Below are 26,132 nucleotides of genomic sequence, written 5' to 3'. Positions count from 1 at the left end.
ACACGATAAAAACCTATAATATTGGCCGATACAACCTATATTTACTTCCTTGGGAGAGGGCCCCTATTCGATCTGATGGAATTTGGTTAAACCCTAAGAAGAGGAAAGCTGGGAAAAAAAAAAACAAGATAATTCAGGAGCCTACAGAAGTTTTAAATACTTATAGCATTCTAGACTCTGAACTTCCTTTTCCAAACTTAAGCGATGAAGACAGTGTGATGGAAAAGACTCCTTTGGATGAGAGTCTGATTTTGCAAGGACAAGAGTTTTGATGTTGATACTGATAGGAGGGGAATTGAACAAGAAAATGTTCTTATTGAGTGGGATTCTTACAAAAGAAAGAATGGCGCCAACAAAAAGAAAGTTGAAAGTGCAAGCACCTCATCCTGTGAGCCCGCCATTCCCCCTGGTTATGAATCCAGTAACAGGTTTCATGGATTCGAAGAAGACGAATAAGAGGTAGCCATTTCCCAGCTGGTTTCATAAGGTCCAAAGGTTAGCATTGCAAAGCCGTCTCCGTCAAAGCCTATTATAGGAATTGGTATGAAATCTAATGATATAGGCATGGGTACTCTTTGAAGTTTGAAAAAGAAAAAACTTCCTAAACCTAAAGCTGCTAACAAAATCTCGGCAAATAAACTAGTGGAGTTTGGTACTTCATGGAGATTAGAATTTCCACCTCTAAAGACTAATCGTAAAGAAACGTTTATCGATCTCGCGAAAAATCATGATGATTTAGCTACTGAAGATGTTGATAAGTATGCAAATTGTCATTAGACAGCGGTCTTTATTGTTTTGTCAATATGCAGTGGTCTTTGTTGTGTTAATTTGCAACTTTATCTTAGCTTTATTTTTACTTTGTTGCTTTTTCTGTTGGCTTTCGCTCTATAAATCAGTTCTACTCGTCCCGTTTATGTGCATTTCAATCTATCCTCATTCGATCACAAAAAATAAAACAAAATTAAAAAAAACTATCTAGAGAATCCGAGTTAAACTTTTTTTTTTTTTTATTTACTGTGGAGAAATATGATTTTCTCTTGGGAAAGGTTGGTTAAGTTGAAACGTCGCTTTATCAACAAAATAAAAAGTTGAAACATCGCCAAGGGAACGAATTGTTATCGACTTGTGGCCGGTGGTGTCGTTGAAGAAGCTTTGGAAAATGATAATTTAGTGTTCATTTTATATAATTTTAGCTATGAGATGTAAATGATTAGCGTTGACAACATATGAACCGAATCCTAATCTGCTGATACTGATGTGGTTTAGTTGAGTTCAAAAGTACCAAAGTACACCCTATGGGTCCCAAGACATGGCATAAAATGACGACATCAAATTGGAGCCGTGAACATCTTACGTAATAGTATATTGTGTGGCACTATGGCTGTACAGAACTGGACGGCAAAAACGCGTGGATTAAAATGCCCTCTGAGGTGCGGTAGACCAGTATTTTAATATTTGGTTTATTACCCGTTTTGGTTGCTCTCGGTCCTGCCACCAAAATATCGTATAGGTCTAAATGTCGCGTTCTTGTAAGCCTAAATTACTAGCAAAAAATAAGTAAGGTCTCATTCATACTAGACCACCAATACATGTGGAGATTGAATGTAAATACTCAACAACATCGCACAAGTCTAGCGGGGCACTATATCAAGTCTTTTAAGTCCATCCAGCAATCAAATTTATAGCTGTTGCTGTGTAATAATGGAGTCATGCCATAACCCAATGCTGAATATAGATAGGAGAAGATAGGAACAAAAGCTATGGTCACGATAGATAATGATAATGGTCATCAATTATATTTATTTACCATGAATGCATTTATTTTCTTCTACTCTAGGTGGTGTGTTTGTTGCATTTATTTACTGTGATCTACTCCATAGGAGAGTCACTGCTGTACGTAGTTGTCAAACTTGTGGATTTGCTTAGCTATATACATATACAAATATTTACTTAGGTAGATCTACTTATCGGGTTATCCTTAATTGCGGCATTTTTAGTTATTTGTGTACGTCAGTATCACAGTTAAAATTTTGCAGTGTACTACTAGACTGTTCTCGCATCCATCATCCAGAGCAGATTCGGGTTCAGAAGTTGCCCAACCAACCACTTGAACGGACAGATTATTAACTTGAGACAAATTCAATGCATGCAAGAAGAGATGTAAGTTTAGACGCAAACGTAAGCCTTGCAGAAAGATGAAGGCAAGCGAACCACCTCTGCCCATTTATGAAATAATGTTGAATCCACACTCAATCAGATCTCTAGGTCCGTAAAACAAGTAGTACACCTAGCTACGAGTTTTGGATAATATATTTGCATATAGTCTGAGCTATAATCTATAATAGGTTTTTGACGAATAGCAGGCAAACGACGCCTGTCAAAACACAAACGCCAAATACTCCACTGTGGTGGTACTACCCATGAGTAACACTTGCAAAGAACAGTGAAACCTGTGATATCAAGAAATGGCAAAATGAGGCAGAGCTTTGATGCAGTGTTTCATATCCCATCACTCTCAAAATGTCTCATATCATATGTAATAATAATTATTTTGTTTTCTTCTTTTTCTTTATCTTTTTATCACCAGTACCTTGCCTTATTCTGCATACAAAGTTGTGAAGATAAAGATGAAACAAAAAATGGAAAACTGATATTGAAAGGTATAGATAGCTAGAGTTTGAATGCATTTGTCTATATCATTGCATTATCTCTGTCTTCTTTCCGTAACTAGCACTATACACAGCATGCAGTACCTGCAAATATATTTCCCTGGAAAAGAAAAAAGAGAAAAAAATTTAAACTTGAAAGTTAATTTGTTTGCAGAGAAAGAAAGAGACCAATAAGAAAGTGACAAGTTATAAACAATGCATCTCTGCCCCTCTCTCGCGTAACGTGCACGCTTATCTCTCTCGCATCGCATCATAGCAACACGTTAAAGCTAGCTCGAGGGAATCATTCATTTTCGCAACTCGCATTCATTCATTCAAACTGATTCTGATTGCTCTGTATGTGTACTTTGGTGTTATGTCTTTAACAACTTTTTTATTTTGTTGTAAGACCTGCTACTAGTACCGGTCCCGCATATGATTTCACTTATTTTTCATGGGGACTTTGAAGCGGACCTCATTGGACCCATACATGTGATTTACAAATTAATGTGGAAGTGGTAGCTACTCGATTCAAAACAGAACCATCCGGGCACCAGCTTGTTGTAGCCTAATTTAGTTTTAGGTTAGAAGAATCCAAGGACTTGAAGTGACTGTGCTAAGATTTTTAATCTGTTTCTCGTGTTAGTACTTTAGAAGGATGGAGCTGGCAAGTCTGTTTCGATGTCCCGACTTGTCAACTGGCTCAAAAGATTTAGTTAGTTACAAAACCCCATGGTGTTGACGGTTCACTTTTCCCCTATACTGTATTATTTTCTTTGGCTCCTCCCAAGTCCCACTATTGCTCCTCGGTGTGGATTATTAAAGCCAGCAATGGTAGGTTGATCATCGCAGTGAGGCCCAAACCCAACACATAAGATTTGGCTCGATTATTAAAGCCAGCAATGGTAGGTTGATTATTCATGCACCTTCGTACTTTCAAAATTGTCACGCCAGCAGTAAAAAAGAAAAAACAACATTTTATACCATTGCGCAGGGTTTTGAATGAACCCATTTACACAGACTTTAAGTTTTCATGTCTTTACAATTCATCAAACATAATAGTAAAAAAAATAAAAGAATTTGAATCCAAATAGATAATGCACAAAACACCCTCGTTAGACCTTAGACCCATATGACACTGGGTATCCTACGGCAATTCCTCCAGGATATTGTTGTGGTGGTTCGATTACTCGAATTGAAAGATTAATAATACCGTTAGGCTGGCCATCACGATCCCTCAGCCTATAACTTAAGAAATGCAAATAAAAAGGAGGGAAATAACTTCCCAAGAAATCAGAAATTGGAATCTTTGCTTCTCCTATCATTTTTGCACCGGAACTGGTTTTACACTGAGCTTCTACTCTGATAAATCGGACATTATGGTATAACGGCAACACTATCTTCTCATTCCATGAAGGGTAGCTACCACCTTCGGTATCGATACTCGTTGAACGATGATTGGTGGAATAATCTGTTTGTACGACTACAAGTGCATTTTTAACCGAACGACCGTTGCGATGTAAATCCTCAGCTGAAACAACCGTTACTTCTAAAATCTTTTGTGCTTGCCTATCCATCTTTCAAATTTGCTTATCTAATGAATTTGGATACAATGGCTGGGCATTTATATATGTGTAGAAAACAACTGCTTTATAGAGATAGTGGACAACTTTTCTGAGTTCTTTTTGAAGGTTACAGGAAAATGGAGGGAAATAGATACGTTAGTTCTTTGCTTCTTTTTTTTTTTTCCAAAGACACGTTAATGAAATTTGCTATTATTTGCAGGGACGGAATATTAGACTTTATTTTCTAAGTTATCTGTCAAGCCAAAGTAGGTGTTCCAACCTCCATTATATCGAAAAGACCCAGTCAAGCACGGAATCTAGTTGACTGTACTAAAATATTGATCTAAAGGTTTTCCATAAGATAAACTGATAACCTCGTCCTTCATGAACATAAAGAATAATTGTTAACACAGGAAACCAATGGCGTGAACCATAAATCCCTAGTATTCCATTGAGTTTGACTATCTTAAATTTTAAGCAAGGAGCCCTGGTATAGGTGACAGGTCAAACAAAGACAAATCTATTAGACACCGATAGAAGGTTATTCAATTCTGGTATGCTGTAATTCCTCGAGTCCTGGACTCCTGAACTAGAAGGCTATTCAATCCATAATTCTGTGACTAAATGGAGAGCTATTTTCTACTACAAATTTAATGAACCAAACAACCATCACAATCAGTTACCTTACCAGGCTAATACCAAGATTTAAAGGAACATTACACACAAAATAAAACAAGGAAGAAATCATTGAGATGGTCCAAAGACAAGCAACATGCACATAAAGGAAATGAAGACTTTGAAAAAAATAATGATGATAGCTAATGACTTCACCAACTGTGACATCATTAACATATATCATCAAGAAAAGTAGGGGTCAAGTTGTTCAAACAGAACACCAACCAGCTCCGGTATAATATTACAATATATATGTGCACATGGTTCTGCCATTTCAAGTTTACATACAACGAATCTAAGCAGAAAGATATAAAACATACCACACACATGAAGGAGGAAATCTTCACACCTGATAAAAATGATCCATGGTGCCCATGAATAAAGATGCAAAACCGTAGGCTGACAGTGAAAGGGTTTTGGGGAGAAAAGAACGAGGATGTTCTACTCGCACTAACTAGGTGGAAATTTGAAAGACAGGTGTTTACAACAACTAATGAATACCTGAAGCATGTATTGCAGGTGAGATTTCAGAAGTTTAGACACTCTATACTTGCTCTCTTCCATTGCTGCCAGTCTTTAAAATGTTATACTTACATAGAGGACAGGTGGCATTTATAAATAACCACTTATCAATGCAGGCACAGTGAAAATGGTGGCGACAAGGAAGCTCACGCAGCTCAGCTCCATCATCATAGGCAGAAAGACAGATGCAACATTCCTGCAAGAATCATCATCCACAACAGAACGGAGGTAACCCTTCTTTTCTCTGGTTACTGTAACACTGTTTTATTTTGGCTAAGACTGAGGAATGAGTTTTACTAACTTTTAACTATATATAGAAAGTTGTCGGACTATCAAAATTCAAGGTCATACAAATATGATCAGATCAACTTACTGCATTCTCCAAAGATAGAACGTGCTCTACAGGTGCATCAGTGTTGCACTCAGTCATGATTCCTCCGAATGGCCCCTGTACCTCACCGCTCTGTTTCTCACAATCACCAATTTTTCGGAATTTGAACTTTGGTATTTGATCAATGTCATCCTTGGATGCACCTTCCTGCTTGCATTAGGGAGAGAATCAAAATTTGATGAAAGAACCTAAGGATGAGTATATTGATTGAAGGAAGATCATGCTAGTTCAGGCAAAAAAAAAGAAGGAAAATATGACAGAGCCAAAAGCCTTTCAAACTCTGAGTAATATTTCGGAGAGGTTTCAGCTTAACACCACACCACAAAGAGACCCAATTTTTACAGAGTTAGTGTCATATATTAATTCAATCTGATGGAAATTGTACCCTGTGGATGTTGCTCTTCGGGCGTAGTATCGTCAAGGTGAACAAAGAATGCAAAAAAAAAACAAACTGTAACTACCTTAAATGCTTCAGTATATGTAAATAGGCCTTCACCTACAAATAGTTACTACATAACAAAAATTGCTGCTTAATGAAAAACTCACCTATTAGTCGAAAACACAAACGAGGGTACATTTAGGACTGTGGCAGAGCCAACCCATGGCAAGGATGGTTCCCAAGCCTAATTTTACCTATTTCATGCCTTTTTTTCTCTATCTCAAGCCTAATTTTTGCCTTCTGCCTCCCCATAGGAGATTTTCTGGCTCCGCCCCTGGGATATGTCATATGGACATCTCCACGTATTGATATGTCTTCTAATAGTTGTGAATGTATTTTCATCTCTAACGTCAATAATTAAGAAACTAAAACACATATCTTCTAGTAACCATTTTTTATCGCCTCTGTCATTTCTAGTAGATAACTGTATTTGATGTTTTCTTTCTGACAAAAGCCAAATACCCTGAGAAATTTACAATTTAAAATGACGAGCATGTCTAGAATTGACTTTCTCAGACTACTTGAATGCCTAACTGAGGTTCCAACTTCCTACCATCCTACTTGGATCAAGCTGCATAGGGATACTCTAGCTTCTTAACAATTGCCTTCAGCATGCATAACCCAACATGACAAAACATCTGAATCTGATTGTAAACTGGTATCGCAAAGTGCAATTTTCATGTTGATGAAAGCATTTATACAAGATGAAAGTAACATGCAATATGACCAAAAAGCAGGGAAACCAAGAAGATACCTGATCTGCCACGGCGTATAAGATAGCAATTATACATGGAAGACAGCAGCAAACAGCAATACCAATAACACATGCCAGGGCAACACAGAATACTACAAAGAAAACGTCAAACGCCAAAAATACAATACATAACCTGCATAATGAAATAGTCTCAATCAGAAACAAGACCAAAGTAACATTCAAATTCAACTCAAATCAAAATAAATAAATAACTCATACGAACCAGTAAAGCTGAGGAGCATCAGTTGTCAATGTCTGGCCACCAGCAGATACCCAATAGAATCCAATAATCCACCATATGAACGAAAACATCGTATTAGCAGACTCCAAATGCTTAGCAGCACTGTCAACAATAAACCCAAATCCCAAAATTCATCAAAACAGCTATAAAACTCACCAAATTACATCCAAATAGCTCCAACTCAAAATCCTAGTTTGAACCAATAATTTCAAACAGCTAAACTTTTCCTCAATTCGCATTCAAACCATCATAAAACTTAAAGAACTCTTTAGCTAACTAGATATCAAAATTGTATACCTGGCAGTAGAAGAACTGACACCCCCTTCTTGTTGCAGTTGCTGTTGTTCAACAAGATATTCATGAGAATCACTAGATCCCTCGTGAGAACTAGTACTCAAACTCTCACTACTCTGATTCCCACCAGTCCCAACAATCGGAGCCAACCGCTGCGGTGGATTTCTTCGTTTATACTCAACACAAACGAAAACCATATGAAGTATACACTGAAGAGCATAACCACAAATCCATAATCTCAACGGCAAAGCTGGTTTTTCATTTCTACCCAAAATCAAGAAAACAATAGCAATAATAACAAAAGCGAAATTCCATAATATGTCTAAAACAACAACAGGTCTTGAATATGCCCAATCACTTTGTCTTTCTTCTAATTGTTCTGCTGCTGTTTCTCTTACTAACATTGATGGTTCTCTCATCATTCTTCTACTACTTGCTCTTCGTAAAAACCTTGCTGCTCCGCGTAAACCCGATGAAGAACTTCGATTGATTCTGTTTCCATTGTTACTACCATCTTCTCCTCCACCTCGATTTGAATTGCCTAATAATGGTTCTATGATATCCGCTGTTGGTGAAGTTGATGTTCTTGTTGTTGTCTCCATTTTCTTTAAATTTTTTGATAGAAATGAAATGAAACCCTAATTTTTAATAACCCTAATTGTGATTTCTGAGAAATTGATACGAAAATTATCCCATTCGCAAAACCCTAGATTGAGAAACGAAGAGCCCAATTTTGTGATGATCGATAAGAAAAAAAAATCGGTTGGTTTTTTTGTGATTTTTTTTCTGGTTTGACTTCACGTTAAGATATCGAGGCAGCGATATCGTGTAGCGCAGATGTTTTATGTAGTAGTCGTTTGATCATCCAATGGTTATTGTTGAGTTGAAAACCTATCATCTTGTCTTATTTAGAGAAGGCTGGGTGGACTACAATTATCATGCTCCATGAACCATAATTCATTTCTTTGGTGCACTATGCCGGCCGATTAGACGAGAAACCGCGAGAAGTCTGACCGTTCCGGTTTGTGAGAAATTCGACCATACGGTACCAATAGCATAGAACCCTGATTTTAGGCATACCCAAATCTTTGTAGGCATACAAAACAATAGTTCCATCTTGGGTGACCTTATAAGGGGTACCCTATGGGTAGTTCAATTACCTATATACCCTTAATACAAAAATCTAAAATCAGTTTTCTAAAAAATCAAAATCAGTTTCCCTTAACATCTCCTCTTCCTCCTCCTCTAGCCGAACTCTTCCTCCTCCTGCGAAAAAAAACAGTTCATCATCGTGATTAATTGTCGATTCGTAAAAATTTGATCGTAGGTTAAACTCAACCACATAATGACTCGTACAAAGAAAAGTAGGGACTAGGCAAACCAAATCGTCTTCTAATCCATCAATTGAAGAAGAAGAACCAATTGAAGATGAAGGTGTAGAAACAGAAAATCGACCACCAATTGAACCAGAAATTAAACCAACTGCATCTCCAACTCCGGAAATGAGGATAAGAAAGTAAGTTGTACAAACCCAATCTCATATTTGCTGTTTTTCATCGATTAAATGACGGTTACAGTGTTGGGTTCGGCTCAAAATTGAGTTGCGTTTTTAGCCGAACTGTTCTTCACAAAAGCTTCCTGTAAGTGTATATGAACAGTTCGACATGAAATTTCAAGCCGAACCTAGTCACAGATAGAGATGCATAGGGGTTCGGCGTATTCGATAATCATAATATGTGCCGAACCTAGCACATTTACGAGGTTCGGCTATTACGATATTCTCAATATGTGTCGAACCAATAACAATATTTTAACCCAAAAAATAACAAATTGATGTTCGGCTCATACGATTTTAGAAATATAAGCCGAACCAGTAATTATTTTTTTTCCGGGCTATTCAGGATGTTGTTCGGCTTACTATGAAACTTTCATATAAGCCGAACTAGTGTCTAGCAAAAGGGTTGGAATTGAAAATTATAGGTTCGGTTCATGTAGTAAACAGATTCAGTGGGCCGAACCGTTCATCAATTGGTAGATTCGGCTCATAGATGTGAACCAAACCTCAACCTGTTTCGCCAAAGCATGATCCAAAAAATCATCTAAACAACCTTTATAATTCTGAAAATTATCTTAATCACTAAATGAAATATTTAATCACTAATCAATATTACTAACACTAATACGTAAAGGGCAGATTTGCCATTAAAAAAATTTTGGGTTAAGGGGTTATCTGATTTTGCTATTTCTCAACCTTTTTTGTCTTTATTCAATATGCCTAGAAAGATTTTGGTATACCCAAAATCAGGGTTCATATCATATCTCATTTCATACTTTATGGGCTTATGGCTTCATACACTTGTTTTATTTCTGTTATGATGGGGTGTTGTAGGGATATGTAAGTATGGTCTGCCCAATTAAATATATGAGGAAATTCGAGCTTCTTTTTTCTTTTTTTTTTTAAATATATGAGGAAATTCAAGCTATTGAGCATCAATTTGGTCAGATTTTCTTCAATTATTAAGCACAATCATATCGTTTATAGGGCCCATTATGTTTATTGCGACCCATTTCTTGATAACAAACAAAAATGATTAACCCACCGAAATTTTACACAACACATTGCACCGTGTGAGTGAGGGGGTGGGACCCATTTCTGCCCCACCCCATCCAAATGCTAAGCACGCTTATCTGGATTGTGCATTCCTTTCACTGTGCATTCCACGGTGAAAGTCTTCGGTGGGTCTATCACCTCTGAACTAATCTCAAAGATTGTTATTTTTCTCACTTCTGATCCAAGATGATCGTGATTAATGAATATTCATTTGTCTAAACATGCTTTAAAACATAGAAACAGTACAATATTAACTGGATTTACTTGAAGATAGGTTAACAAATTTGCATTCTTATCCTCAAATATGCGACCTTTGAAGAGTACGACATAACATGGAGTCAGAATGAAAAAAAGTACATATCAATATCAATGTTCCATAATTGAGTACGAACATGCATTGAGTACATAACCTGATTTAGACCCCGCTAATTAATTTTTGTGCAAGTACCAGAGATGCCTGGAAGAAGTTGTGGGTGGTGCGTGGTCTCTCTCTTTTAGCAGGAAGTTAAATCCAGCTGAAAGAATTGATTTACTAGAGATGCGAGACGATCTGAATGGCATCACTTTGCATGTAGGGGAGGGAGATTATCTTTCCGGAGAGTTTTCCCTTAAGAAACTCTATGATACGCTTTGTAGAGAGGGTGTAGAATGGGAGTTTGCAGGCTTGTTAGAGGTGAAGCATATTCCATCTAAGGTAATTTTTCTTTGCTGGGCTGGCTTACACAATTCTATTCCTATTAGAGTGATGCTGGAACATAGAGGAGTTCAAGTGGCTAGCAATTTGTTCCCGCTGTGCAATCGAGAGCAAGAATCTTTACAACATTTGTTCATTCATTGTAGATGGTTGGCAGAAATTTGGACTTACTTCATCGAGTCATGTAGGATGGTTTGGGTTCAACCTAATTCTTTTGCAACTCTCTTGCAATATTGGTTGTCTTATAATTTTCATGACATTAGAAAAAATTTGTGGAAGTTGATTCTTTTTGCGGTGATTTGGGAAACCTGGAAGGAACAGAATGCAAGAGTTAATGGCAAGCGGTCGAAGACTAAAGAGGAGATCAAGATGATGATTAAACAATCTGTGCATCTTTGGACTTATTCTATGAAGACTTTTAGCTCTTATTATTTGAATCAAGTGATATTTCAATGAGAGGCTATTTTGGCTGTGTAATTCCTCTGTTTGATTTTGTCTCTGGCTATACTAGATCTTTGATCTAGTTTGTACGTTGTATACTATTTTTTTCCTTTTAATATATCATTACCTTTTTGAAAAAAACAAAACAGAAAGGTAAATCTATAGTTGCTTCTCTATTTTTAAATTAAATAAACGATTTTCATTTGCAAAATGCTACAGCAAAATTAGTCGAGATTTCACTCAACAGACATCCTTTAGGAAAAGCGGTGGAGACTACTAATGCACATCGGTCATCGCCTATGCCAACGATAGAATGGCTAAACAAACCATATCTTCCTAAGTGATTTTTCATAGGATATGCTAAGATCAGTCTAGAATTGTTCTTTTAATTTTCATTTGTAGCAATATTTCCTTGAGCAAAGAACGGAAATACAAAAAAAATTATATATATCAAATAAAGTTAAGAGTCAATAATATCTGAAAGGGAATTTGGACTTTGGAGAACGCTCGCATCATTTCACAAAAAAATTTATCGAGAAAAAAGTAACTCCCATTGAAAGAAAATGGATACATATAGTCTTGAAAAATTCGAAGAACACCGTCTCTCTATTGAAGACGAATTCCAAGGATTGCCAATATAATGATTCTTCACCACCCGGTGACCAAGATATCCATACATGCTTGTGTATCTTGTTGTAAAGTTTGTCCTCCAAAACTCGAAGAATCTTCGAGATCTAAGTTAAGACTTTGAAAGATTTCACTTGGGATTCGTGAAGCAAAAGTTAATATATCTTCTAAGAAATATTGGAATACCTGCATTCTTTTGCATGAATCATGCTCATTGCGTCATTGAATAAGATAAAGCTTCATCTCAAGCTTGTGTGTTGCATGCACGACATGTTGGCTAAGAACTGAAATTGCATCACCGTGGTGCATCATGCAAGCGGGATGCTGGCCAAGAGCTACAATGCATCACAATGATGTGTTTCGCAAGTTGATCATTGGACGAAAACTGGAAACGCATCAGTATGATGCGTCTTCTCGAATAGTCACAGAAGCAGGTGGACTTTGTATATATGGCCATCTACTCCCCAAAACTTATTCGTAAAAAAGTCAATAAGACATATATAGGGAACGTGTGTAGGTTGAAGGTGCATTAATGACACACCCCAAATACTAAACCTGCTTAGCTAATTATAATATAGCCTAAACCTGGAGTAACTGAATCTTGATCTTCGAACTTAAGGAACATAATCGCATAAAACAAAACTAATTCCCAAACACTCTGATACTTAATAGATGAAAACTCTCATATGATACGATTATATTAATGTGTTGTTTTACAAATAATCAAAGAATACATATATAAAAAAGATCCCTAAACGTTCTTAATCTGCTAAAGTTTCAAACTACGAAACGATTATCTTCATGCGCGTCATCTCTTCTGAAAACTGAAACTGAAGTGGGAACAAGTGAGCACATCATCCTAAAAGGGGGCTCAGTGGTTATCATTATAACATTCAAGTAATCACTAACATGCATCACAGTTCTACTAAAGGACAACGATAAACATCTTTTACACACAACATAGAGCAGAAGATTGTTTCAATTCAAATCCTCAGATATTACGTCCATAGTGGTAATATCCGTGAAAGATCCACCTCCAGATGGATCTACGAGAAGAGAATTAAACAACCTAAACATATGTTATCCCAACCTCGTCTCACTCAATGAAGGAGAAGATGCTAGGAATAACTTCAGTCTCAAACGATAGCATGAATCCAGGTACCGTAAGATATTATTGTGGAATGCGTACACCTCATAAAACCCAATGCCACCATCTAAGTCTAGAATATAATAAGATTTTGATTACTATGATCTGACCCCGCACAACAGGTTCACAAAAGGCCCAATCATTATTCGTAGACTTAAGTCCCCGAATAATAACCATATCCATTCATGAACCTAGAATTTCTTCCTAAGTCAAGATCATAGTAACCCAGTCATACTACTAAGACTGCACAATCAAGTATAATATGCACATGAGTGACTTCCCCAAATAAAATAGTATATATAATAATCAACCGGGGTAAAGCCGGACTACTAGGTAATAATCAACCGGGGTAAAGACGCACTACTATCTTAAAACAATAAAATGTAATAATAATCAACCGGGATAAAGTCGGACTACTAGGTAATATTCGAACAACGTAGCATTGCCCTACTAAAACTTAGCCAAGAGCTATGGGGAACACACAGACACTCTTTGCAGGGAAACCACCCAACGCATATTACACAACATACCCATTGAGTTACAAACAATATGCTTACAGAAATTAAAGACTCATCATGCTCGCAGATAAAGTAAACTTAATGATTACAAGAAGGTTACAGAGTTCCCACCTGAATTGATGACAAGCCATGCCTACCTCGAGATCCATGATCCACTGGTTCATCCTTTGAACGATCGTTGTTAAGTAAAGTGTAATTGTTAATCACACAAGCACTCTAAGGAATTATCCAAAAGGCTCATGCAAGGTTCATAACATAATCTCATATAAGTCTCTAGTTATAGGCTAAGTGGAACTATCTAATGGTTCTAAGTCCATTTTTGATTCTACACCTTTCATTATCTATCTTTAGCACATCTAAGGGTTTACTAATTCAATTGGATTGGTTCTATAATCCATTAAAAGAGTCTTAAGAAGATCCACAACTTTGTAGAATGAACCAAAGGCTAATTCGGACCATAAAGGGTCCAAAACATCCACCTAAGAATACATGATATTAAGCCCAAGTCCACTACACAAGCCCATTAATCCAAGGCCTGGCCATCTGGTCAACTAACGGACTAACTGATGGTCAAAGGTCAACTAACAATCAACGTCTAAGGTCAAGTCATGTCTAGGGTCAACGAGTCAAGGTAGGTCAACGGTCAAATGGTCAGTTCTCTGAGTCAGTCAACTCGGGTCAAGACATAAAACTCGGTGAGTCAACACGATTCGACTCAGTCAGATATCTGAGTCAGGGTAAGCTAGGTCAGTCAGGTTCTGACTGAGCTGAAAAGCTCAAAGCCAAAGCCTTAGAACAGGCCAGAGCCATTGCTCAGGCCAAAAAGAACTGTTGCACCATCATGGTGCAACACCAGCAAACCACATAAAACAGAAACTCAAATACAACTTCAATTCATCTAAATTCAATACAGACAACACTGCATATTCAATCTGAATCTCCATCAGATCAATTACTTACAATTTCAACTTAACCCAGTGATATCTATAAACCTCCATTACCCGTCCACTCCAATCTGTACATAATTCAGTCCCAATATCATCTCTACTCCTTATTCTCATTAACCAACACCCCTTGCAGTTACAACCCTAAGCAACAATCATAATGCCATCCTCATTTCCATTCTTCAGCTTCAATTCCACACACACCCTGACTTAATCTCATTTCAATTCTTCTTCTAAGTTTGATACTTTTCTTCTTAGTTACATATCACATCCAGACTGCAGCCTTCACCTACACTATCAGCTCACCAGCAACACAAGCTCACCCATAACATACTCTTATCTTCGTCCCATTTCAACCGCCACATCTTAGCTAAGTCTCAACAACAATTCGACCACTCTATTTCATAAACTTTCCTGCACTCTATAATAACGCAACATCAACAATATCCCAGATTCCATTTAAGAGTCGCAACTAATCTTATGTTATTCAGACAACTCAAACCAGCAACATCTCAATTATAATCATCTTCATCATCATCTACAGCAAACCCAACATTCATCTAAACTCACTGCATAACCAATTCAATAATAACATCATCTTTCCTTCCTCCATGTGATCTAACATAATCTTATTAAACAACCCCAACTCTATACTAAACTCAAAACAATTTCATTCACAAGCACAACAGTTCAATGATATAAGCAATTTAAACTAAAATATCAAACATAAACAAAAATTAGAGTCTTACCCAAGTATCAGCACCCACTGAATTGCTTTTCTCCCAATCCAAATCTACTGAAACCCTAAATCCATTTGGGGAAGAACAAAATCTCTAATTATCTTCAATCTCGAATTCAATCTCAACACATCAATCAAAATCTTCAGTTAAGCAAACACATCTTGTAATTCTGTCTAACTCTCCTTAATCCTTACTCCAATTCAATTTACAAAACCCTAATTCCATACCATCAATCTCATCTTCAACATCAACCCTAAATCTTAAATTCGAGACAAACCCAACTTAATTCAATCCCCTAAACCATCATCTTCACTTTCTAATTCTTCTTTGATCCTCAATTGAAACCCTAACTCAAATATTACTCAAACCCTAACTTTCTGCTTCTTCCAAAATTCAAACGACATCATGTCACCATCTCCTAACCCAGTTCATCAAGCTAACAAGGCTTATAAGAATTTCTCGACAGAAGAGGCTCAAATCTCTGAGCTCGGAATTAACAGAGAGGGAGAGAGAAAGAACAGAGAAGAACAAGAAGAAGAAAGAAGAGACGAAGAGAAGAAATGAGTTTCTCTCGACGCGAATTGGTGATAAGGCCAGATAGAATTATGAAGGCTCCCACGAAACAGATAAGGGCAGCCAGATCGATCTAAAACAAAATTACCAGTTTGCCCTTCATACTAATCTCATGATAACCTCTTCGTCGCTATCCGAATGACACGTTCGAGATGTCCACTTCGCATATATTTTCGATACTTATTCAATGATACTAGTTTCGTATCTAGATCTTTGTTAGATTAATTTATATTAACTAACATTCGTGTTAAACTAATCGAGTCATTAACGGCTAAATCGTCTCTTGATCATTGTTAGATTGATGTTAATTGTCATTTGACCGGTCTAGTAGCGTTGACGAGCTTGAGGGTCTTCACAATTAAGCGTAGATGCATCCTTAAGATATTAAGCTTGACCAATGAGTCATATATAAGCGAAAGCATCATTATGCTATGTTGCTTTCTCGAGAAATCTTCATGATGCGTAGGCATCATCGTTGTTGCGTTACTAAACCAAGAATGCATCAGAATGATGTAAAACGAAGGAAATGTGAACATTGCAATAATTTGCATGGCCCGAGCTGGAGAAACATACTTGCAAACTAAGTGGCCCCAATGATGCATACTCTTGTGCATCACTTGCAAAAAAAAAAAGACTTAGCGTATACATATTAGGATTTGCTTGAATTTTGTCCTTGGATTACGTACCGTTTTATTGTAAAGGTGGTGGAGTAGGCAAGTGCTCAATGAAGAAAATGATCGATGGATCAAATCGTCTAGACCTTTAAACAAATGTAATGCACGGGAGTACTTTGAGTTCGAGAGATTAAGCCGTAGGACTCTGGCCTAAACCCACAATGGTCGTTTTATATCCAATTCGGTCACAAGGAATGAGAAAGGTCGGTTTGTAGGGAGGAAAGTTGAGAATGTGTGGATATCAATGGAGATCGATCAATTGATGTTGTAATGTTTTGAAATGCTTTGAGGATGATTTCTCTATGTAAGACGAGATAAATCCTTTGTAATTGTTTGGTAATTGAATGACGTAGGTTTTACTTACCCTGGGTCTTACTCGGTTCAGTTTTCTTATCAAGTCATAGATTGAGGACCTATGTATTGTTGTTAGCACATCGATCTCCTATAAGTGGTGATGGTTGAAGAGGAGTGTAAGAATGGGGAAGTGAGATAACGTGTGTAAACCAGTTCCACTTTGCGTGGGAGACTTGGTTAATTGATCATTCACTATTCCATTTACTCATTCAATTAGCAGCATGACTTACTCACATTTCTCACGGTGGATGTATTGCACATCGCACGTGTTGTAGGCCGCCAGACCAAAACCCTAGTGAATATCCCCTTATGTGACATGAATTGATGTCTCATGTGAAAGTCTTCTTTGCAGACGTATATTAAATGGTCAAATGTTGACCTATTTAGACTATAAGTCTTAACTGATGAATTAAACATAGTTCGTAGTTCGAGGTTATGATGGATGAAGCATGAAGTGACTTTTAAACTAGCAACATGCTTTGTGGACCATAAATGTTGAGTCTGATGTGTCACTGATGATTGTGGCATATAATTGTGCTAGATGAAGCAGTAATCATAGTCGAATGATTTGAATTGATAAGGATAGTTTTAATGAGATTGCTAGATCGATCATAAACCACTGATATGAAAAGCATGTGATAGGAATTCATATAAAATTAATCATCATTGAATTATTATAGAATATTCATCTTCGATCCACATGTCATGAGTAAGTCATACAACGAAGCAGGGAGATCATAATATTAAAATATTGGTTGACTGACGAACTAACTGAATATTGATTGATGGACCAACTGAGTATTGTTTGATGAACCAATAAAATACTGATAGTTGAATCAGTATAAAAATATTATTTCCCGAATATTAATGGTTGGATCAACATGTGAAATATTGCTTTGCAGAGAAATTGCTAGCTGGATCAATAAAATATTGCTTCGTAGATTAAATAAATCTTGGTAGAAGGACCGACTTCACATTTGCTAACCAAAACTACTAAAGTATTGCTTGATAAAGCAATCGATTATCAGAGCAGATATTGTCAGTCAGAGAAAATATTGCTTGATCAATGAATACATTAGAGCACTGCTCGGTTGAACCCACCAAGCGTTGGTATGTCAAGGTTGGTTGTCATATTTTATTATCAAAACTCATAAGTTGCTTTATTAGATTACTAGAGTCGACTTTGATATGTTAGATTAGGAAGTCTCGAAATGTTGAGGCATACAAGTAGTATTCTGAAGACCTGAAGAATCCGAAGCATACCAACATCAACGAAGACATCATCCTTCCACTTGAGGTTAGTAATATATGAATTGACTTGTTTCCATTTCTATATCGTTGCTTTCAAGTCGTTTTGATTGAAAACATAACATGTGAAGTTATATACATGAAACTCTATTAGAGACTTGATCATCTTATTAATGATCATAGTATAAATGAACAATATATCAATAGTAGTGATGTATTGGTATACTATATTACGAAGTATAACGCTTATTTTTTGAACTTCGTAATTGCGACATCAACTTAATCTTTGTAACTTGTTTACTAGATTGTGTGATAAACTTTCGGATTGATTCCAAATCTAGAAAACTATGTTTAACTACATATATGTTTAAAGGAAGTAAACTTGCATAACTTGTTTCGTAGTCGAAATGGAAATCAAAGGATCAATCCTAGGATCTCGAGTAGGACCTTTATAAGGATCCCTGTTAGGATCGGTCTAAGGATTTATACTAGTATCAATTGCAAAACCCTAGTATAAACCTATTCCTTAATTAACCAAATTTTCTTTTCGTTTTGTCTATTTACTTTAGGGTTTATATAGATACCGAAAATATATTTGGTTAATGTGGAAAGTTTAAAAGATGTCGACATAATGAGTAATTTGAACATGAATACAAATGCTATTTGTTATTGTTCAAAGATATTCCTTGATACTGAAGGTGAGATCCCAAACCGAAATGTTTGAGGATCTTTTTAAATTTTCGAATATATATGTTTTGTTTTACCAGCAAGCAAAAATATCCCTGAAAATTTATATTGGTTAAGTTCTAGCTAATTGTTAGAGCACTGCTCGGTCGAACTCGCAAGCGTTGCTATCTCAAGCTTGTTTGTCAAGTTTAGTTGCCAAAACTATAAGTCTTGATTTCTAGTCTACTTATAGCTAAGTCTCGGATTAGGATAGTAAGTGTAGTTGAGCTTTAGAATTCACGACGTTCATCGAATGAATACGAAGAACTACTCAGGATAACTTGTGGAACTTCATCAACAAAAGGTATGTGGAGACTTGAACTCATCTATCATTCAAAAGTCTATCTACTCTATCTCCTATTTGAGACAAAAAGTCGTATTGCTATATAGACTTCAATTATACACATTTGGCATTTCGATCCAAGTTTATCTCGCTTATCTATTTCTCGAAATATGTGTTGGTAAGCTTTCGCTTTAACCAAGTTCATATTTTATTCTTGACGAAAGTCAAAATATAATCATGTGAAAATCGCTTTGTAACATCTTACATGATTTGTGTGAGACAGTCATTTGATGTAGACTCGGAATGTTTCGTATTGATCATTCGATCACTTGAAAATTTCTTCGAAGCTAATAGTTTGTGTGAGATAATTATTGTCGTATTCCAAGAATGTTTCAATGATTGAAATGAGGGTTTAGAACATGTAAACATGATTGGATATAAACATAGTGTGTATTCACATTTGTGTAAAGTCCAAAACCGGGAACCATGGTATGCGTACCTGTACGCGTACTGGTTGGTTGTTGGAAGTTCGGGAACTAAGTATGCGTACCCGTACTGGCGGAAGTTCAAGTTCCGTGAATTTTTGCTGGAGTTTGGAAGTGTAAAATGGTATGCGTACTTGTACGCGTACTGACGTAACCAAACTCATTCCGCCTACTTAGGTACGCGTACCTGTTTGCATACTTAAGTAGTTTATATTTCTAAAATCGGTTTGTTCATGAACTAATACATTTATATAATAAGGAATGCAATATTTTGCAAATCGTGGCTTTGATATTCATGAAATGATTCGAATGAATCAAAATCGATTTTTCTTAAATTGTGTCTTGTATACTTCTATGAGAATTAAAACAATTGAACAACTCTCTAACTAGTTTCATTTGAGTCATTTGAACTAGTTATGATAAAGATGAATAAGGTTGATATGAAAGTGCTCATATGGATAACCATTGGTTAACTATTGTTGAACCAACTAAGTGTACACGTTTAGGTACGATTAACTTTATCTAAATGATGGTACATTTCATTTGTGTATAACAAGCTAAATTCGATCTAACGGTTGAAATATATTAGATTGAATCTAATCAGGTTTTCATCTAACGGTGAATATTGAATACTTTGTTACCAAGGTAACATTGATTTCAAACCCTGATTTGAAGACTATATAAAGGAGAACTCTAGCAACTGGGAAACTTAATCCCCATACCTCTTGTGTGATACTAGTTGCGACTAGAGTCGATTCTCCTTTAACCTTAGGTTTTCACGAAACCCTGTAGGTTAACGACTTGAAGACTTCATTGGGATTGTGAAGTCAGACCCAACTATTTTCTCTGTAGTTGCATGTTCTGATCTTGCTGTTTTCTATCGTGATTGAGTACTATCTTCTTTAAGATTTGCTCGAGATTTATTATCCGATAGGCAAGATGAAAAAAGTAGTCACAAACATCTTCGTCTCATCGTTTGTGATTCCATAATATCTTGTTTCGTTAGTCGATTAAGATTATTGTGAGTTGATTGATAATATTAGTCTGTTCTTCGGGAATATAAGTCCGGTTTATCAATTGGTTCATGTTCACCTTGATTCATCAAAAGACGGAACAAAACACATAGGTATATCCGTGGGAGACAGATTTATCTATTCAATAGACTTTTCTGTGTAAGACAGATTTATTTATCAAGTCTTCGACTTTGGGTCGTAGCAACTCTTAGTTGTGGGTGAGATCAGCTAAGAGAATCAAGTGCGCAGAATCCAGAGTGGTTCAAGAGGTGTAAGGAACTCAATTTTACCTTGATCAGTGTGAGATTGGTTAGGGCTCAACTACATTCCAGTCCGAAGTTAACTTGGTAGTAGGCTAGTGTCTGTAGCGGCTTAATACAGTGTTCTGTTCAAATCTGGACTAGGTCCCGAGGTTTTTCTCCATTTGTGGTTTCCTCGTTAAAAATTTTTATGGTGTCTGTGTTATTTCTTTTCCGCATTATATTGGTTTATATAATTAAAATATCACAGGTTGTGCATAAGTTCAATCAATTGTGAATCCAACCTTTGGTTGTTGATTAAATTGATTGACACTTGGATATTGGTTTTTGATACCGTCGAAGTTGTTTCTTATATTAATCAGGCTCACAGATTTATATCTGTTTAATTTGCTAATTACATTAAGAAACAGAGATATAACTCTTTGATATATTTTTTGATTGAGCTCGCCTTATTAGTTGGTGCTCTCAGAATTATATTGGAGTTAGTCCATACAGATTGCTAAGCGAAATATTGGGTGTGGTTGTTAGACCCCCGTTTTTTACTAATATTGAGTTGTCCAAGAGGTATTAGACAAAACCAAATCTAGGTGCTTATTGCATATGTTGAATATATTCCTAGTTATGGAAATTCCTTGGTGTCCAAACTACATTGGTCTATAAATAATGACGTTTGTTCTTCTTACAAACTTATCCTAAGGCATGCATTTAATTTTTTAGTCACTGTTGTAGCCGACTAATAATATTACTTGTAATACTATCTTGGAGACCAGAGTAACCTAATTAGGCGAAATCTCTTACGTCAACTAGTTTAAAGATTTCTTTGGGATAAAGAAGCGTCTATTAGTACCAGTGATGGGAAACTAGAATTGCGTTGTTATTTTAGTTTTCGATTATTTATTTGATTGACTAACGGTTGTTGACTCTTGATTTCACTTAGTTTGATTATTCTTGAGAGCCTTATCTTCTAACATAAGGTCACTCAAACTATATCAAAAGACTAGCGGTAGTTCAGATCTGACGTTGACTTGTGATCATCCATTGTTAACATACTTCGTTCTGTGAGTGATCGATCATAAGTTGAAATCAAGTTCTTTATTGTGCAGGTACAAAATACTATTGAATATTAAAGACAATATGATTTTCTTATTGGTTTCATATCTTTGTGATTTGCTTCGTGCACAAACATGATCGGCTGGGATCCTACTAGATCTGGTTTATCTTTTGATAAACTTGTTGTTGCTAGTCGTATTTAGGTCGATAAGATATCATGTGGGGTACTCTTCAGTATCCAAATATGGTAGTTCTGTTTGACTTGATTTGGTTAACTTGTTAATCCATATCTTGGAAGATCTATCCCGACAAAGGAGTTTATTGATTTAAACAGAAAAGGCTTTGTCAAGCTCAACTATAATATCTCTGATTAACTTCTTGCGATAAGAATAGTGGTTACCAAATAGATTAGTCATTTACTGGTTGGAAGACGATCAAAAGGGTTGGGAGCTTAAAGTCTTCAAAGAGGCTGAAGCAACTTAAGATAGTGGACTATCTTAGGATTCACGTGCTTCGGAAGATTGGTTGTATACGCAGGAACACTGAGGAAACTAGGTAACTAAGGGTAGTTTAATTGGTCTCAATTATACGAAGTCGGTAGTGGTCTTTGTATTGCGGCTTAATTCTGAGAGTATTCAAAACTGGACTAAGTCCTGTGGTTTTTCTGCATTTGCAGTTTCCTCGTTAAAAAAATCTTGTTGCGTGCTTTTACTTTACTTTCTGCATTATAATTTGCTTAAGTTATAATTAAAGTAATTGCACTTGTACATTAATCCAACACTTGGGTTGATCCCTATAGTTTAAGGTTTGGTTTTAGACTTATAATATATACCAAGTGTATACCTTTTGGTTGTTTTCTTCTTGAGATGCTCTGTCTATATCAGATTACGCGAGGTATCAGACTTGTAAGTTGATATCGAAAAGATTGTGGTGTACTTGGTACCCTCGTCATTTCAATTTGAAATATTATCGGTTGGTACCTTGACCTGTTAGAGACCGTTAAATGAAACCATTGACTTAAGAAACTGTTACTTGAATAATTAAAGTTAATTAAAAAAATCGAATTCATATATTTACTTATTATGGAAAACCTTTATATTCTTCCCCAATTACTTCCCTTTATCTGCTAATTCCTTTGATTTCATTTTATTATGATTGTGATATCTCTTTATATAACTTCCTCTCTAATCAGAATCGGTCATTAAATAAAAATATAAATGAAGAAGATGGGTTTAATTTATCCTAATTTTACTTTATCCATTTCTTCTATATCTCGTACTATCGGTTTTGAGAAACCATTTATGGTACTTCGGTCTTTGAGAAACTAGACTTGTTAAGGTCAGAAAACAATCGTGGTTCCCAAAAAATCTCATGATGGAAATTGTAGGTCTTGATTATTCTATTCGTCATCTAAAAGAAGAAATTTAAATCATATGTTCTGCTTGGATCTTATGTTATTTATAGTGATGATTATACTAGGTTTAGGTTTGATTTTGGGGGGTTAATTAATTGGTGATAATAATGCAATTTCACGAATCATCAACTCCATCGATTCCATAATAATAACTTGGTGATAAATCAGTTACTGCAACAACAATAGATGAAGAGAAGGGTGGGGGAGTTAGAGTGAACATTTGATAATGAGTTTGAATGTTTCTGTTGTGGTTGTAGTTCATATTTTCTAATTTAGTTTGTAGTTGTTGAACTGAGCATGAATGGATGATGTACCGACGACATGTATCGAGACGATTATTGAGATTGGAGCAATTTTTAATTTGGGGTTTGAAATTGTTGTCATGTTCTTACATTATTTTTATAACAAGTTTGATGTAAAATCATTGCAATGGAATAGCTTTTATAAAAATGTTGCTGATGATGAAGATCCGAGTACGCAGAAGAAGATAAAGATCGAAGATTGAAAGTTGTTGGTGTATTCATAATTTCATTACAACAGGGTAATGGTTCAAAAAGAAGAACGGTTGAGTTAATGTTATGTTCCACTCGCTGACCATTTTCATTATATATATATATATATATTTTTCATTTCTCTTTTGATTTAATTATTCAGGTAACGCATTGATTTAACGATCTGTAACTGGTCAAGGTACCAACCGATAATATTTCAAACGTTGGGTACCAAGGCTAGGTGTTGGACATTTGTTGGGTACCAAACGTTAAATAACACATTATTTTATAAGATAATTGCTTAGATCCTTGAAGTCAAAAGTACAACAATCAATTTTCTTTGTGTTTCATTGTGCAATCCTATTTTGTTTTCCAAATAAACACTTCCCAATAATGTTTTTCAAAAATAAAAGTACCTCGTCTTCGTCAAGAGATGCCATTACTATTTTGAGAGAAGGATGTGCTAACAATCATGATTTCTTTAATGCCGAAAGTGCAGTAGGAAGTGGGTCAAAGAGAATGTCTCATTTCATCAGATTTGAACCTTCAATTCTAGCTTACCCCAAGTGAAATTCTAGATATTCTTTTCTTATAGATGAAAGTTATTTCTTTCGGTAATATCAACATTTGGCAAACAAATAAAAATTATATAAAGCCATTGATCATCTATTAGAACATCAAGTTAAATATGATTTATAAGTGTGTCTTTTTCTAAAAAATTATTATTCAAATTTTCAGGCCAGGATATTTACAATTGGTGCCCATTTTTGTATATGTGATTATGATATTTTTAACCATTTCTAGCAAATAAGGAGGTGGTCTAAGAAAACAGAAGTTTCACAATATTTACAAGTAAAAAATAGCATCATGATACAACATTTGGATCTTAATAATAATTAATTAATAATAATAATATAAAGAAAAGAGGTATTTTGGTTGGTCACAAAAGGAAAAAATATCTTGGTGTAACCCTGATATTACTAATATGACCTTTAATGTCGACCGCTGCTATACATATGTATTCAAGAGTAAAAACGTATATTAAATTAATGCTCCCATATTCAATCATATATTTACATATTCACAAAAATGCCATTGTTTTAAAAATATATCAAAACTTTTAAAACTTATATCTTTCAAAATGCACACCGGATTTTTGTAAAACTAATATATTTAGAAAGCTCTTTGAAGTACCTACGTAATGAGTACAAATAAGAACACTAAATTTTATTTTACGAAAAAAATATCATTGTTATCAAATTTGGTGTTGTTAAATGAGTAAAATTCAAGCATGTGCGTCGCACATGTAGTCGAACTAGTGTACATTAAAGAAACAATATTTTTCTTTTTCTTTTAATTTTCTTTTTCTTTTAAATTACTCCATATATGTTTCTGGAAAAGTTACTGTCACTTTTTCATTTTAACCTATTTTATTTCTTCATCTTCTTTTTGAGAAAAATATATGTTTATCTTGTTGCATAACTAGTTGGTTCTCTGCTTACTAATTAAAACTCGTTACAAATTCTTTTTCAACTTAGCTTATCTCGTTGAGTTGGCAGTTTACTTCATTCTTTTTTTCATTGAGTTAGTACGAAAGTTTGAGTTTATATCTTGCTAGATTTTTTTTTTTAGTTCTTTTCCCTTGTATTTTAAAAGTATATAATTTTTGTTAGTGCTAAGTTGGTACAAAGTCTATCTATAAGATTTCTTTTTGTTAGTCGAGTTATTTCCCTTTATTTCTTTTCTTTCTTAAAGTTCATTATTTTTATTGTCGAGTTTGTACAAAAGGTAAGGTTTATTGGGTTATTTTTTTTTTGTCATGTTACTTTTTAGTTCTTTTCGATGTATTTTTTCAGGAAGCTTTCTATGTCGAGTGTCCTGTTCTTTTTGAGATTGTTATTGGGCAAAATTAGTTAGTTTTATTGTTATCATAAGATTCAATATATTAATGTTACTTATTATTGAAGATAATATCTCAAAACTTAGGAGTAAATTAATTTTTTGATAATCTTTTTTTTTGTTTGTTTGTTAACATAATGTATATCAAGCTAATTGGATTTTTTTTCATAGACAAGATGTACAAAGTATCCGTGCAATAGCTCCTTATTCTTGGTGATTTCTAAGTCCATGAAACTCCCAAATATTTTCTCGACAAAGTTGAGGTTCAGTCGAACGGGAGGAATAAATAAAGTTTTTCCTTACAACTCCACATCAAGAAAATGGGCATCCTTGAATACAATTTCCATACCTCTGGCTCTTAAAGTTGTAGTGTTATTTAATGAGAAGCATGGCTCTTGGTAGTGTACTATC

General features: G+C 35.4%; 2 protein-coding genes and 1 long non-coding RNA gene across 3 annotated transcripts; all 3 read right to left on the bottom strand.

The window, feature by feature from the left end:
* Nucleotides 1–3,642: 3,642 nt before the first annotated feature.
* Nucleotides 3,643–4,254, bottom strand: LOC113273581 (BON1-associated protein 1-like). Its single transcript, XM_026523253.1, has one exon. It carries the CDS (start codon nt 4,223–4,225, stop codon nt 3,764–3,766), a length of 462 nt encoding a protein of 153 aa, XP_026379038.1. The 5' UTR covers nt 4,226–4,254; the 3' UTR covers nt 3,643–3,763.
* A 732-nt stretch (nt 4,255–4,986) lies between these two features.
* On the bottom strand, nt 4,987–8,310 carry LOC113274867 (E3 ubiquitin-protein ligase At1g12760-like). The gene is made up of 5 exons (XM_026524281.1): nt 7,533–8,310; nt 7,218–7,337; nt 6,995–7,127; nt 5,784–5,948; nt 4,987–5,606 (listed from the first exon to the last, which is right to left on the bottom strand). Exons 1-5 carry the CDS (start codon nt 8,129–8,131, stop codon nt 5,433–5,435), a joined length of 1,191 nt encoding a protein of 396 aa, XP_026380066.1. The 5' UTR covers nt 8,132–8,310; the 3' UTR covers nt 4,987–5,432.
* Nucleotides 8,311–14,432: 6,122 nt separating this feature from the next.
* Nucleotides 14,433–15,807, bottom strand: LOC113274866. The gene is made up of 2 exons (XR_003323286.1): nt 15,261–15,807; nt 14,433–15,080 (listed from the first exon to the last, which is right to left on the bottom strand). It is a non-coding gene; the product is annotated as an uncharacterized LOC113274866 (long non-coding RNA).
* Nucleotides 15,808–26,132: the final 10,325 nt, after the last annotated feature.

The sequence above is a fragment of the Papaver somniferum genome, chromosome 4 (genome assembly GCF_003573695.1).
Source record: "Papaver somniferum cultivar HN1 chromosome 4, ASM357369v1, whole genome shotgun sequence".
NCBI classification, from domain to species: domain Eukaryota; kingdom Viridiplantae; phylum Streptophyta; class Magnoliopsida; order Ranunculales; family Papaveraceae; genus Papaver; species Papaver somniferum.
The sequence above is the reverse complement of the archived record's forward strand: the minus strand, read 5'-3'. Positions and strand labels throughout refer to the sequence as shown.

Coding starts and splice junctions, on each gene's coding strand:
- LOC113273581 (XM_026523253.1), bottom strand. CDS start 4,225: ATGGATAGGCAAGCACAAAAGATTTTAGAAGTAACGGTTGTTTCAGCT.
- LOC113274867 (XM_026524281.1), bottom strand. CDS start 8,131: ATGGAGACAACAACAAGAACATCAACTTCACCAACAGCGGATATCATA. Junction 7,128..7,217: donor GATGCTCCTCAGCTTTACTG/GTTCGTATGAGT, acceptor TTCATTATGCAG/GTTATGTATTGTATTTTTGG. Junction 5,607..5,783: donor TTCTATCTTTGGAGAATGCA/GTAAGTTGATCT, acceptor TGATTCTTGCAG/GAATGTTGCATCTGTCTTTC.